Here is a 16,219-nt window from a genome sequence, read left to right as displayed (position 1 = left end):
GTTAAAAGTATAAAATTGAAATAAAAATTAGAGGAAAATATATAAATCCATACCAACATTTATTATATTTTCAATTGATTGCTTGATTTTTTCATGATGTTACTATATATTCTAACTTATTCCTGATATACACTACGGAAAAATCTCTCCACTATTAGCTGATAGATACTACAATCAATTCTTGGACAAAAAATAAAAATAAATAAAGACATATAGGTGAATAATTAAAGTAATATGTCTTAATCTCCTTTACTGTTGCAAATGTTATGGACACGAAAAATACATCAAGTTGAAATGGAAAATGACAAACAAATTGATGGCATCCCACCAGTTTGTCTTCAATTGGGATCCACTTATTTAATTTAATACCAATTCAATTTGAAATCAATATCTTTTAGCTGTCTAATCTTGTTGAAAATTTTTTAACCATCTTTTGCTAGTTGATATCACTTTATTACCAAGATATTTCTACCCATTAATTACTAATGATGTGAATTGATAATTAACACATTCAATTGTCCTCAAACAATTTCACAATCAATCAATTTTTTTGACTAGCATTAGCACTTAAAGTATATTAGTAGAATAACAAAAAAAACTTTTATAAATTAGGCACTTGTAGTAATTTATATTAAATGGTATAAGTAATTAACAACTAAGATAAGTGATTGGGTGTAGCTAAAGATAAGGATAAGCTCATATTTGATAAATTATATTAGAAGACGAAAGCATAAAATAACACGTATTTTGTTGATTATATCATTATCAATGATGTTTATGTTTGGATATTCTAAAAACCGGATTTATCAAGTTGTGAGAAATTTATAAATTTTATTAATTAAAATTAGATTTAATAAAATAAATCATCATCGTTTTTTAGAATATTTCTCAAGCAGAAGACATTCCAAGTAAAATAAAAAATAAAAATAAATAAAATTTATCGGGCAATTAGGCTTCTTTAGTTAATTAAGATTACGTACTCATATGGCTTTCACTCTACCCATTGTTTGAATAAAGATAAGAGAAAGCAAGGAAAGCAAGGAGAAGAAGGGAAAATGAAAATATTAATTAAGTGGTCATTAAGGGAAGAACAAAGGTTGCTTTCAAGGATGAGTGAACTCAATTTATGAAACATTAACAAATTTCGGTTGTTCCGTAGCGTGCAATGAAACTAATATGACAAAGAGGTTAAATAAATATTCATACGTGGTGTTGTAAAGTCAAATCTATCTAATCAGCATTTAAGGATTTTAATTAAGCTTTATTTTGTGGCAAATGACAAACATTTCAAGCTCTATAGTGTTGCATTTTAGGTGAAATTTTAAAATTAGCTGGAGTAACATAGATCATGATTAATTAATATCTTAAAATCAATAGGTCATAAAGGGAAAAACAGTTGTTATTTTTTTTAATTATCATCTTTAAATGTTTATTCTAAAATCATTTTTCTAATTAATAATTATTTAATATTAAAATATAAACACACATAATATGACATGAATATTTTTAAATAATGCAATCACTATTACTCTCTACATAATATGTGCAAAAATAACCGATTGTTAAGATATTTACCTCTAATAGAGAAGGTTGAGAATTTGACTCTCTTCCAATATAGTTAAAGTTTATTATCCACAAATAACCGAATGTTAAGACACTTATCTTTTATACAGGATGTGTATAAATAGCTGAGTAATAAAATACTTACCTCTCATACATGATGTTGAGAATTTTACTCTCTTTTAATGTGGTTGAAGTTTATTGTGCAAAAATAACCAAATGTTATGACACTTACCTTGAAGTTTATTGTGCAAAAAATAACTAAATATTAACACACTTGCCTCTCACACTGGAGGTTGAAAATTCAATTCTCTTATGATGTAATTGAAGTTTATTTGTGAAAATAATCATGTGTGAAGACACTTATCTGTGATTGAAGTTTATTTTGTGAAAATAATCATGTGTGAAGACACTTATCTCTCTCATAAGTATGATTGAAAATTCAACTCTCTTCCAAATGCAGTTTAAGTGCCAGTAGGCTACCAATACTTTGACACCTATCAAATACAATTCATTTTTCTGTTTTAATTAAATATAAATTACTTATTTAATCCTTTTTAAAACGGATGGAACCATTTGATAAAATAAATAAATAAATAAATAAATATTCGTTAAATAAATACAAACAATAATCCAAAACTATTAAAAACAAACAAACAAACAAATAAATCCAGACCGAAACGACCCTACTTTCCCAACACTGACAAACACAACGCGTCCCATGCTGGATAGTGGAAACCACAAAAAAATATATAATATATATATATATATATAAATAAAAGCTCAACAGCTCTCTTTCCAATCTAGTCAACAATGGCGGGCCGACCAGACCAGACCAGACCAGAGTAACAGCAGCGTTTTACAAATCTCCAACCGACACGCGTCACTCTCCCACCGGCCAAACAGCAAACAGCAAACAGCAAACTCCACCACTAATATACCTCCACGTAACCCTCCATACTTTTAATTTATTATATTTTTTTTTAAAAAAAAAATTTAATTCCAATTTCTTTCTATATAATCCATCCCTTCTCCTTCTTCTTCTCTCCTCCAATATCATCTTCTTCTTCAACAAAACAAGCTTTCATTTGAGAAGTTCTCTGTTTGATCAGTTTATCTGAAGATCATCATAAAAAAAAAGAAGCAGGAACTGGCTAACTCGAGTGAGATAATACTGGAGGAAGAGAGCCGTGAGGACCGGAACAAGTGGGTGGTTCTGGCGCTATATGAAGCGTTGAACGCCAGAGACGTGGACGCTGTGCACCGGCTTCTGGCACCGGACATCGAGTGGTGGTTCCATGGACCGCCGGCGTTCCAGCACATGATGCGTTTGCTGACCGGCGCGTCTACGCACGAGCCGTTTGAGTTTGTTCCACTGCACGTGCAGGCTTTGGAAAGCACTGTGTTGGTTGAGGGTTGTGATAAGACACGCTCTGTGTTTTGGGTTCATGCTTGGACTGTTTCAACGGATGGGGTAATAACTCAGGTGAGGGAGTACTTTAATACTTGTCTCACTGTTACTCAGGCTAAAAAGCACTGTTTGTTGCCGGTGTGGAGGAGTAGGTTGCCGGACAGGGCTGGCAAGTCATTGCCTGGTCTTGTTCTTGCTATATAGTTTTTCTTATTGTTAGTTTGTTTGTTTGTTTGTTTTAGTACTCTGTTTGTTTTGTTGTTTATGGGCTGAGGTTTGTGTGTGGTTCTGTGTTTGTTTAATTGTTTGTAAGTGGTTTGTAAAACTTGTTGTAAGTGGAGAGGATGAAGGTGGTGGGGAAGTGGGATGAGAATTGGAATAATAAAAGATGGTGTTTTATTATTACTTTTGGTTTGTTGATGCATGAGATCTTTGTATGTATGTATGTATTTTCATGGATGGTTCATGGATGGTTCTTGAATGAACTGGTCTTGGACAGGGAATAAAATAATAAAAATAAACATAACAATAAACTAAAAAGAAAAGGTTAAAGGGAAAGTTTGGTGTCAGAAGAGATAGACATGTGGTGGGAAACTGGATAAGGGAGATTTGCATTTATGCTCTCGTGAAAAGTATTAAGTTGAATTTTAATTGTGTGATGCAAAAGATAAAGGTGCATCAATGAGTCAGAGAGGGGAAATTTTGTGTTAACTTTTTTGAAAGTTATTAAAAGAATTAGAAAATTATGTTTTGTATTGAATGAGTCTCACCATCAAGATTAAACTTAATTTAAAAAAATATATAAGTTAAGTAAATATGGTTTTATGATTTTATCTCAAAGTATGGCAGAAAAAGAGAAAGAGATATTGTTTGTTGAGATGTTGGTGTTGACGCGTGGTTTCGATCAATGCACTTTAGCTTTTTTTCTTCTGTTTTTCTTTTGGATGTCATTAAATTTTCACATAAATTTGAAAGCAAATATTTCTCAACATGAAATTCAATAAAAGAAAATCCATTCTGCTTTTTATTTATGTATAATTTCTAGACATGAAATTCTATATATTTGAATTAAATATATATAACATATATATAATTATAAATTTTATTATTAAATAATTGTTATTATTATTATTATTTACTTATCACCTTGGAAAAATTATGAAAAAAAAATACATATATACTGCTTATCATCTCCTACAAATGGTAGAAAATATAAAGGAAAATATGTACTTATTATATCCAACCAAATGGACCACATTTCATAAATAACTAAAATAAAAAATAAAAAAAGGTGGTCGAATATGGCACCACTATGTGAGAACAATGGCAGACAGTGGGGGAAGTGGACTTCCGAAAAGGTAGTCTGGCAGTGAAAAAAAAAGGCCTAGTTCCATCAATTCATTGTGTTTTCCATTCTTTATTCCTCACTTCCTCGGATTTCAACTGAAGAGGCCCCATTTGCCAACAAACCCAATGGAAAGTTAATAATATTCTGAAAAGAATAATTCCTTAATTGCATTATAAAAAGATGATTAAATTAATACTTAAGACTAAATAAAGCTCATCTTGCCTTGGATTTTAGTAAAGAATCTGATACTTCACTTCACCCTTTCTAAAGAAATAAAAAGAAAAAAAGAAGAAATGTTCCATTTATTGTGCTTTCTTTTGGTTTCATGAGTTACACATTTGACATTAGAATCATTTTATAAAAACAAAATTTTTATCAAGAAATTTCACTGAAGGATCATGTGAAATTAATAGAAAATGGCAATAGATTATCTTCAATTAACCATTTAATTATAGTTTTTACGTATAATAATAAAAAGTGATAAGGGAAAGCATTTATAAGATTGTGATCGATGGTTTGTTTTTATTAATAACCACAAAAGTTACAAGGAAATGGAATTTTCTGGGTGTTTTCTCATCGATAGAGCTATTTATGGCCTTGTTCAGCCTTGTTCTCTCAAGGTTGCTTAAGTATCAGTGTCATGTTAATGTGTAATGTAGCTCATTTTTAGTGGGACACTATGTCATCAAGATAATGGTTATAGTTTTTTTTTAATTTATTTTATAAAATGAATAAACCACTGTCCAGAATGTGCACATATGAGAAGCTGAGCTTTACAACATGTATTTTTCACCTGTGTTAGCTAAAGTTCAAATCCGTCTCCTTATCGAGATGAACACCTTACTCAATACTAATACATCAAATGGGTGTTGGTGTAATGGTTATAGGTTCATAAATAATTTCCAATTTATTTGATTAAATAAATATTTTTTAATAAAAAATACTGTATGTTATTATTTAATTTTTTTAACTTGCCGGCACAACTTGAAATTTGCTTGAGATATATATTTTGTTAATTTTATAATATTTTCATAAAAAATCTTGGTTTTCCCATGATATATGTGAAAGCAAGAGCAAGTGGTAATAAGGAAAAAAAAAATTCAAACAAAAAAACACAGGGGTTAGGTGAAAAATCCAAAACCAGGAAATTATATATATGTAAAGCAGAAACAATGATTTCCACTACTCTCAAGATTAAATAAACAAAGTTATTTCATCATAATAAAATTTAAAAAATATATTCTAATAAACATTAAGTCAATACTAGTCAAATTGATATGGATTTAATATGAGTTGTGACTTAGTTGTGTTTCTCATCAAATACAATCAGATTGCTCGATCCCTCCACTACCACCATAAATAAAAAAAAATTCTCACAATTCGAAAAATCATAATCCACCATGTATGATTTTTTTTAGATCAAATCAAATAAAATATGTAATAGACTTATTCAAGTAACATCTAGATATTACTTACCAACCATTCAGCCGTTAAATATAATATATACTTTGAGATGTAATGTCTTCATTTGTTTAATTCATGTCACTACAGAAATTCTGGGAGTCAAGCGGCTCAGAAAACAATAGCTACAATTAAATAACCCAAAGTTATGACGCTCTCAATTAAATTAAATTAAATTTACTATTGTTATTGACTGGATCAAAACTTTCTTAATTCAAACAATTTTTTTAAAATTTTTTGCCAATCGGATCACATGTTAATTAAGATCTAGTTAGAACAAATGGAGTTTTTTCTTTCTTATAAATTAATGATAAGTTTTTTTTTTATTGTACTTAAAAAGTTTCAAGCTAAAGACTTCTAAAATACAAACAAAATAAGAAATCATATAGTTATGTTTTGGTTCATAACAAATAGAGTTTTCTAATGCCAACGAGCGGAAAGATCAAATGAAATTAATGAAACAAATACTCTATAAAAAAGAAAATAGTCTAAACCAGCATATCTTTCTGGAAATCAATATCCAAAGTATAAACACTGATGGTCATTGGTAAATAATAATAAAAGACTATCACTAACAAGAACAAGAAGAAGTAGTAAAGAAGTTGGAAAGAAGGAATCTTTAGCAGTGCCACTGAACTAATAGTCCCAAGGCCATGACATGCATATGCATGCTCAAATCTCAGCTGTCAGAGGTTGACCACTCAGCACCAACTTGCTGTGAGTTCTCATATCCAGCTGTTCTTAATTATTCCTCTCTTTATTTGTTTTACTATTTACATAGCAACTACCAACTCAAAACAGTATTTTGAGGTCCCCTTCTCATTCACGCTTATAATTTTCTCTGATGGGGCCTGTCATGAAGAGTATGGGAAGTGAGGTATTGGTTTTCTTGTCGTCATTAATATATATACAGGTATTATTGGTGCAGGTTCATTTTATAGTGTGACCGGCGAGTGTAGGTTTTTCATACTGAGTTTTTGGCAGCTGTTGTGAGGCCTTGCAAGTTTCTTGGATTGGTGCACAACATGTTCATATATATATATATATATATATATATAATATTCGAATTGGTCATTCTATTTTTTTTTTCCCCTATTTAAAAATGCTCCCAAATAGTCCATTTACTTTTGAAAATAATTCTACTTAGTTATTTCTACTCTAAAATAGACTAATTATTGGTTGTATTTTTCAAAAGTAGAAGGACTATATGGGAAGAGATTAAGGGTTGAGGGACTAAATTGGGTCATTTTTAAGAATAGAAAGATTAGTGCGGCGCATTTCTGAATAGAGGGACTAACAAAAAAAAAGAAAAAAAAAAATAAAAGGATCAATTTGGGTATTATATATATATATATATATACTGTTGCTTCTATGGCAGCAATTCACATCCTCACAACCAAAAATAAAATAAAATAAACCTTGAGAGACATAGTGTTCTATAATAGATGGGTGATAGTACCATTATATGTTTGGGTTTCACTCCTTTTCAAAATATATTTGAAAATTTAAAAAAAGGAAAATTACTGTTTACCCCTCGATAATTTTCAAAACTTCCCAAACAACTCCTCGTGAGTTTTGCATACCCTCAGATGACCCTTCCTTTATTGTTTCACTTCCTTTTTACCCCTGCATTATGAAATTCCATCATTGCTCTTAAACCTTTTTGCATACATTTTTTTCATTCTTTTTGCATTCCTTTTTGCATGTACTCATTTCTTAAAGCAGAGCTCATTTTTTTAAAGCAGAGAACTCATTTCTTAAGCAGAGTTCATTTTTTTAAAGCGGAGAGTTCATTTCTTAAACAGAAACCTCATTTCTTAAACAAAAAACTCATTTCTTAACAGAAACCTTATTTTTTTAAACATAAAACTCATTTTTTAAACAAAAACATTAATATTTAAACAGAAAAACAAATATTTACGTGATAAATTAATCCTGGATATAAAAAAACCAATTAATCTTGGCCACTCGTACATATTTCAAAAAGAAACAACGATATTTAAGCACTTTTTTTAAAGCGTAAGCGCAATATATTAAACATAAACATCGATAGTTAAACAAAAGACAAACAAGCGTATAAAGCAGAGAACTCATTTCTTAAAGCGGAGACCTCATTTTTTTAAAAAGCGAAACCTCGTTGAGTAGGGACATTTGAGTATCTCATCGTCGACGATCTCGCGTGACGCTTGAGTCTTTCGAGCTCCGGATCGGCGAGCGATCTCGAAGGTGGCCTCGCTCGTGTAGGGGTCTTAAAGGAGAAATCTTTGTCGGCGTTGGCGATCCGGTTGGCGACGTTCCTCGGCGATCGGAGTGGTGAGGTCTTCGGTGGCGGCGTCGGATAAGAGCAGGGCTAAACTTGAACGGAACCATTCTCGACTGCGGAGACCGCAACATGGATAGCAATAGGGTTAGGGTTAGGGATCATTCCGGGGTTTGGATCCATGGTGCCTAAGTCGGTGACGGGAACGGAGGGAGGAAGCGGCGCCGATGAGGGTTCGATCTCGCCGTCTTTGTCTTCATCGTCTTCCATGTCGTCGACCTTATCTCTTTCATTTTCTTCGTCGTCGACCTCGGGGAAGACCGCATGCTCCTCGTCGTCGAGCGAAGGCATCGAAAGGTTGCACTCGTACGTATTTAAATAGAAATAACGATATTTAAGCACTTTTTTTAAAGCGTAAAGCGCAATATATTAAAAGCGAAACATAGATAGTTAAACAAAGACAAACAAGCGTATAAACGGAGAATTCATTTCTTAAGCAGAGAGCTTATTTTTTTAAGCAGAGACCTCATTTTTTTAAAGCAGAAACCTCGTTGAGTAGGGACGTTGAGTATCTCATCGTCGCCGATCTCGCGATAACGTTTGAGTCTCGAGCTCCGGATCCGGCGAGCGATTTCGAAAGGTAGCTTGCTCGTGTAGGGGTCTTAAAGGAGAAATCTTTGTCGGCGTTGGCGATCCGGTTGGCGGACGTTCCTCGGCGGTCGGAGTGGTGAGGTCTTCGGTGGCGGCGTCGGATAAGACGGGCTAAACTTGAGCGGAACCATTCTCGATGCGGAGACCGCAACATGGATAGCAATAGGGTTAGGGTTAGGGATCATTCAGGGGTTTGGATCCATGGTGCCTAAGTCGGTGGCGACGGAGCGGAGGGAGGAAGCGGCGCGGATGAGGGTTCGATCTCGCCGTCTTCGTCTTCATCGTCTTCCACATGCCGTCGACCTCATCTCTTTCATCTTCTTCGTCGTCGACCCTCGGGGAAGACCGCATGCTCCTCGTCGTCGAGAAGGCGTCGAAAGTTTGCACCTTTTTTTCTCTGCAAGATCGAGATCTAGATCGAGGTGGAGATCAAAAATCCCGAGTTCGAAATCCCATTTTTTCATGCAACGTGATCGTGATTGTGAGCGCATGCTTTGTCTCACTGGCCCAGACCCTAACTCGATAAAGAGATTTTGGGGGTGATAAATACACCACAAAAAACTCATTTCTTAAACAGAGACCTCATTTCTTAAACAGAAAACTCATTTATTAAACAGAGACCTCATTTTTTTAAACAGAAACCTCATTTCTTAAACAGAAAACTCATTTCTTTAAACAAAAAACTCATTTTTTTAAATAGAAAACTCATTTTTTAAACAGGAAACTCTTTTTTAAACGAACCTCATACCTTTATATTTTTAAATAGAAAGCTTCGTTTTTAAATAGAAACTCATTGCACCCTAAGGGCATTATAGTCGAACCCCGTCACACTTGCCACAACTTCCCACGTGAGGACAATTTCGTCCAAAAAAATTCCAAATTAACTCTATCAATCATCATTAGATGTTTGGGGGGTTTAAAAAATCATTGTATTCAAAAGGAAGGGGTTTTTGGGGAGTGTAAAAACTAACGAGTGTTTTTTTAGCGATATTCAGAACTTACAGGGTGTTTTTGGGAATTCCCACTTTAAAAAATCTACATGTGAAACTAAGAGTTTCAATTTATTTATTTTTTTAAGCTGACGTATAGCTTTGTTAACAACAGCAACAAGCACCTTAAAATAAACAAAAATAAAAGAAAAGAAAAGTAAGACACTCTCCAAATAAACATGTCATATTTCATCTGTTAGTTTTTACCACATGTAAAAGAAAAATATATTGTTTACATATAAACAGTTTGATATATATGAACTGAAATTAAATTATAATATTTAACTGAATATATATATATATATATATATTAGTTAGATAACTATAGACAAGTTATAAACTGAGAGTAAATTGAATTATAACTTTTTATTTTGAAAAAAAAAAATAAGTTGTGGGTTAAACCTAAATATAGTCAGAGATGTCCACGCTAGAAGAGTTGAATGCTAATCTTCTCTTGTATATAAAGGGACTTGTGTATATAGACTTAAAAAAATTATTGTTGGCTTAAAAAAATTATTAATCGCTCTTTTTGTTTAAATTTTAAAAATATAAACAAATTAACCTAATCTTAAAGGTGAAATGGGTCTTGCCTGAGTTGTACTATGACTCTTGATAGACATAAAAAAGCTGTGCATCAGAGGATGGAGAGCACGTCATCTTTTTGCAAGATAAATGCTAGGGTTAAAAGTTTTTACAAGTCAAAGCGTTCTTTAAAAACAAAGGTTAGAAAACAGAAAGGAGTACGGCCATTCAATTTATTTATGGTTATTTAAAATATATATAATTAATAACATCCAACCAAGCAATCAGAGCAAGCTGTGGTCATTTATTATTTATGAATTCTTAAGTCCAAAACCTCCAACTTTTCAGGCTGTATCGATTTCACAACCAAATCAAAAATGCTTGCTTAAGTTGCAAGTATTAGTTTAAAATTTTTATATAATATATAGTTCATCCAGAAAGTCTGAAAAGATGGACAACCAGGGCTCCACTTATTTGAGATTCCAATGCCACTTTTAAATTCAAGTATTTGTTCGATCTGGTCAACCATTTGACTTCCTTGACAGCCCAAAAACTTAAGGGCCCTTCATTAGCTTTGAAATGGTTGGAACTTAGCAATGTGAAGTAACTTCTCATTATTTCAAATATTTATTTATCCTGAAATATGTGATGTTGAGATTTTATTTTAAATAAAAATAAATAAATCAGAATCTATTAAAAACAGTACAAGTAAAGCAAAAAAAAAATTATTTGTCTCAGAATTGAATAAAAGGATTAAATGTAAACTGAAAAACTAAGAAGATATGCAACAGAAAATTAAATTAGATAGGGAATGGCTCTGGGACTTTGATAGATAACTACTAAAAATCCCATAAAATTGATTTTTTTCTTTTTTGTTTTTGTTTTTTTGTTTTTGTTTTTGTTTTTGTTGACTAAACTCATTTTTCAGTGGATAAATAACAACTTCAATCAATGCACACAACAATGTACTTTAATTTCTGAATAAATGCATTTTGACCCATTTTATTTACAAGAACTTGCTTCGTTTCACATTTATCTGCATGACTGATTTGAAGTTCAAGACAACATCACAATATATATATCAATCTCACCAAGAAAAATAAAAACAAGAAAACAAGATAATAAATAACCAATACAAAACTATCATCTCTAATAATACATCAAATTGATTACAACCCAATGAGATTTCTTGAGGTAGTAATACCACCATCAACAATAAGGTTATGCCCACTAACATACTTAGACTCATCACTAGCAAGATAAAGCGCAGCCTCTGCAATGTCCTTAGCTGTGAGTGTTGTCCCTTTGAGATTGGCCAACCTTCTCACAAACTCCTCCATCTTCTCCACTTCCTCATCACTTGGCATCACCTTCTTCATCATTCCCATCCACTCATCCTCATCTTCTTCATCATCATCTCCATGATCTCTCCATGCATTAACCAACATGCTTGTTGCCACCCCAAATGGTGATATACAATTAACCCTAATTCCATGCTTTCCAAGCTCGCAAGCCACATTCTTTGTTAGTCCAACAAGTGCATGCTTTGAAGCAGTGTATGCATGAGGACCAAGCCCTCCACAAACTCCTGCCACACTCGTTGTAGATATAATACAACCTGATCTTCTTTGCACCATGACTCTACTTGCATGTTTCATGTCCTAGTGCTGCTCCACGTACGTTAACTTGCATGACATGATCAAGCTCATCAACGTTGAGCTCAAGGATTGTTTTCTGGCGTTTTGATTGCCCCCCGAGCACACCGGCATTGTTGCACAGAATGTCTAGACGGCCAAACTTTGAGACTGTTCTTTCGATCAGTTGTTCGACATCGGGTTCAATGCTTACGTTGCAATGCATGAAGGTTACTGAAGGGAAGAGTGCTCCGGCGAGTAATTCTCCGGCAGTGTCATCGATGTCAGCCACCACAACCTTTGCCCCATGTCTTGCAAATAGCCTTACTATTGCTTCTCCTATCCCTCCTGCACCTCCTGTTACTATGGCCACCTTCCCTTCAAGCCTATATATATATATATATAAAAAATCATATAAGAACTTTGAATGATATGTATAAGTTAATTGAAATAAAATCATGGCTTATTACCTCTTGTATGAAGAAGCACCATTTTCACATCCTAAACTATGAATTCCTTGAGCTTTATGATCAGGCATCACCTTCACAACAGGCATATTTTGTTCACAGAAGGAGAGAGGGAGAGAGATGAATTACTGTTTGTACTTGTTGTGCTGGTGGAGTTTGTGGGTGGGTGTGTATATATATAGTGATAGATGGGAGTGGTTAAAATATATAATGGAGAATTAAAGAAGATTTAATACTTTCAGATCGGGTTGATTAAATAAGTGTTACAGAAGTTAAGGTACTTAATTAACAGTCAAAAGATAAGCATGAAGTTGATTTAATATGTTTGTTAATTGGTGTTGATTTGATGAATAATATAATGTGATCTTCTTTGGATATCCTTCTGCCATTATTGAGATTGTTGAGATTATTAATTTTACAAGAGGATCTTAACTTCATTTATATTTCTGCAATGCAAAGCATGAGCCAACCTCTCTAGCAAAAAGAATAATTTCATTTGCTTGGTTGGATGAAAAATTAACATTGATCTCTTTCTCAAGTTAATTAAGAATATATATTATTAATTGAGACGTATTAAATTGGTTTAGGAAATGGAGGACAGCAAATCTTTGACCAAATTAATAAGCTTGGAAGTTCACACTATTTCACACTTGGTCAATTTCTTTGTTTTCTTTTAGGTTTGATAAAGTATTCTTCTTCTTTGATTTTTACTAAAGAAACAAAGAAAGAAGTTAGTGATTATTTTCTTTCTCAAATACAATGGACTGACAAATATGAATTAAAGATTTTTATTATATGTTGTTAGATAGGATTAGAAATTAAAAGAAAAGGCCTCTAGAATCCGGCCCCTTTAGTGCTCCTTTCAAAGTCTAAATAATGAGTCTTATAAAAACAAAAGAGCAAGAGAATTTTTTAGTTTTTATTTATTTTAAAAAGAATGTAATTTAATGTTAAATTATGGTTGATATTTTAATACATTAGAATAAATTCTATCAAGATCTTGATACAGTAAGAGAGTCTATTTATTATTATTCTTATATTTTTAATATTTTTATTTGAACAAATTTTGGGTGGAAGTTGACCATAAGGCATTCAAATTGACATTATCAATACAAATTTATATATACCATCCTTTCAGTATTTAGTATACTATTTCTCTTTCTCCATTAGAGGCCAACAATTTTATTTTATCCAAGATTTTTAAGTATTTTTATATTATATAATTTTTAAAAATATTTAGCTTCCTCTGCAGATTTCACATTTAATCAAAGTTTTGAAACCCGACCCTGAATATGACCAGAGAAGACTTTTAGGTCATGAGTCAATGGTCGAACCCGATTGACCCGGTCATAAATAATATATATTTTTATAAATTTAATTATATATAAATATTAAAAATAATATATTATAAATTACTAAAAAATTTTTTTAAAAAACAATAATAGAAAAGTTCAACAAATAAATATTTTTTCTTAAAATTTGTAATATTAATTTAATACCCTAAATACAAATTCAAACAAAATTCAACATAATAATAAATAAAAAATAACACAATGCAAGCTTTTAAGTTTCACAATACAATCTAATAACTAAAATTTAGGAATTAGGAGATTTGAAGCAACTTTTATACATAATTCTCATACATTTACATATTTATTATTTCAAGTTTTAATTTTAAACATATAATAATATAATTTGGTTGACCCAGTTCAACTGGGCTTGGTCAGCCGGTTCACCGGTTACTCGCCCGGGTTAACCGGGTCAACCTTGTACCCCGACCTGACCCGATTTATTGTTCATGTCTAATTCAATCAGGTTGAACCTGCTTGGTCAACCCGGGTTTCAAAACATGGCATTTAATTGTAATTATTATATATATTTTTTATAGGGGTGAGGACCCTAATCAGATAATTCGATCCGGTATCCAAATTTTACCCAATCTGAATTTTTAAGATGAAAAATAGATCAGGGTCCAGGTTGAGAGAAAATAAAAACTAGCAGTATATATATATATATATATGTATAATACTCTATTTAGTCACTCTATTATTTTTTAACCTTGTGGGATCCCTCTATCGTTTAGTTTGGGTCAATGTAGTCCCTGACCTGAACGCACATGACTTTTTCTGTTGACGAGGTTGATGTGACATTTTTCATGATAAAAAATTATTATAATACCTAATTTAGTCCGTCTATTATTGTAAAATGGCCATGTAGTCACCTATTATTTTTCGCCGTTAAGAAGTCCCTCTAATAGGGGACTAAATGTCCATTTAAAAATAATAGAAGGATTAAACTGGGTATTATACCTAAAAAATTAATAAAATAAAGGAATTATCTAAGGGCAAAAATAATAAGAGGACTAAAGGGTTATTTCAAAATAATAGAGATACTAAACTGGGTAATATACCTTAATGTTTTTAATCGTGAAAAATAACAAGTTAGCCTCGCAGAGGGAAAATTAGATGGGCGTTAGGAGAAGGGATTTTTTTTTTCCGAAACTGAATAATAAAGAGATCCTACTTGTGGTGGGTATGGGTCTGTTAACCGGCCCGGCTGGCCCGGCCCGTGGGGTACAGTTCATCGGCCCCCTGACCAAGACCTAGCCCGGCAGGGTGTCGAACTCACCGGGCCGGGTTGACCCTGTCTACCCCTGCGGGTTCGGGTCAGAAGGAGTTGGGCCCGGAACTAGCCCGGCTCCCTATTCACCCGACGGGCCGGGCCGACCCGTTGGCTGACCCATGCAGGTTTGACCGACCAGGCCAGGTTGGGCCCGACGGGTCGGGATGTCCCACACATTAAACAAATAGAAAAAAAATTTCAAAAAAATTAAAAAAAAATATAAATAATTAAATTAAATACCAAATTGGCCTTGACCCGACGGGTTGACTCAATTCTAAATCAAGCCTGACCCGGCGGGTTGACCCTACTGAGGGTCACGGGTTGGGTGAAGACCAACCCATTACCGGCCTGTCTACATGACCGGCCGATTACGGTTCATTGAGCCGGTCCACCGGGTCGCTGACCCGGTAGGCCGGTTCCGGGCCAGGCCAGGTTTCCAGACGGTCCACGCCCATCTCTAGATTCCACAATCAGAAAAAATAATAGATAGACTAAAGGGTTATTTCGATATATTAGAGGAACTAAACTTGGTATTATACTATATATATATATATAATAAATTTAAATTTTACATGGACTACAGTGAAAAAGAAAATCTAAATTCACATTCTCATGAGTTATATATATACATTAATAAATTAAATTTTTATAAGGGGTAAAAAGTAAAATCCAAATCCCTAATCTAATCAATTTAAGTATTACTCTCTTTTAGTCTTCATCGACTTGCGGTTCCTCTCTAGCTTCATTAATAATTAAATGTTTAATGAAAATATTTTATTTCTTTTTTTGTTGCTTAGGATTGATAAAATTTATTATTATTTTTTGTTATGTAAAAAATAATGTGGAGAAATACTTTAGTTATTTTTGTAAATTATAAGTTTGTTTTATTTGTCATGTTATTAAATATAAAAAATTTTATAAGACCGATAAAATCTAAATTTGGATCCGATATCGATGTCCTATCCGATTTAAACTAGATATTCATTTGTTTTTCGGCATCTGGTTTAAACTAGGTCAAATAAGAGTTAAGTTAAACCTTATACTTGATCAGATTTTAAAAATCGGATTGGTACTCGATTTTGCTCATCCTTAAATTATGTTATCAAACATATAGTTAATTCAAAATGATATTGTAATTTCATTATATAATTAAAAAAATGTAGAAACAACTGTGTTGATTAATGCTTATCTTAATAACTTTTAATTAATTTTTGTTCCTTAAATGGGAAATGGGGCAGCCGCCGACAATGGCCAAAAAGTAATCTATAGATTAATATACAAAATAAAGTTCAAT

General features: G+C 32.6%; 2 protein-coding genes across 2 annotated transcripts; one reads left to right on the top strand and one right to left on the bottom strand.

Moving 5' to 3' along the window:
- Positions 1–2,668: 2,668 nt before the first annotated feature.
- Positions 2,669–3,376, top strand: LOC120273272 (wound-induced protein 1-like; the record flags this gene model as incomplete). Its single annotated transcript, XM_039279900.1, has 1 exon — positions 2,669–3,376. A coding segment is annotated over one exon (507 nt), but the record flags the coding sequence as incomplete, so codon positions are not given.
- A 7,995-nt stretch (positions 3,377–11,371) lies between these two features.
- Positions 11,372–12,428, bottom strand: LOC120274063 (short-chain dehydrogenase reductase 2a-like). The gene is given in 3 exon segments (XM_039280812.1): positions 11,372–11,860; positions 11,862–12,222; positions 12,307–12,428. Coding segments are annotated over 3 exon segments (936 nt in total). The 5' UTR covers positions 12,393–12,428.
- Positions 12,429–16,219: the final 3,791 nt, after the last annotated feature.

Source organism: Dioscorea cayenensis, chromosome 12 (assembly GCF_009730915.1).
Source record: "Dioscorea cayenensis subsp. rotundata cultivar TDr96_F1 chromosome 12, TDr96_F1_v2_PseudoChromosome.rev07_lg8_w22 25.fasta, whole genome shotgun sequence".
Classification (NCBI taxonomy): domain Eukaryota; kingdom Viridiplantae; phylum Streptophyta; class Magnoliopsida; order Dioscoreales; family Dioscoreaceae; genus Dioscorea; species Dioscorea cayenensis.
Note: the sequence above shows the minus strand (reverse complement) of the source record. Positions and strands in the feature narration are given on the sequence as shown.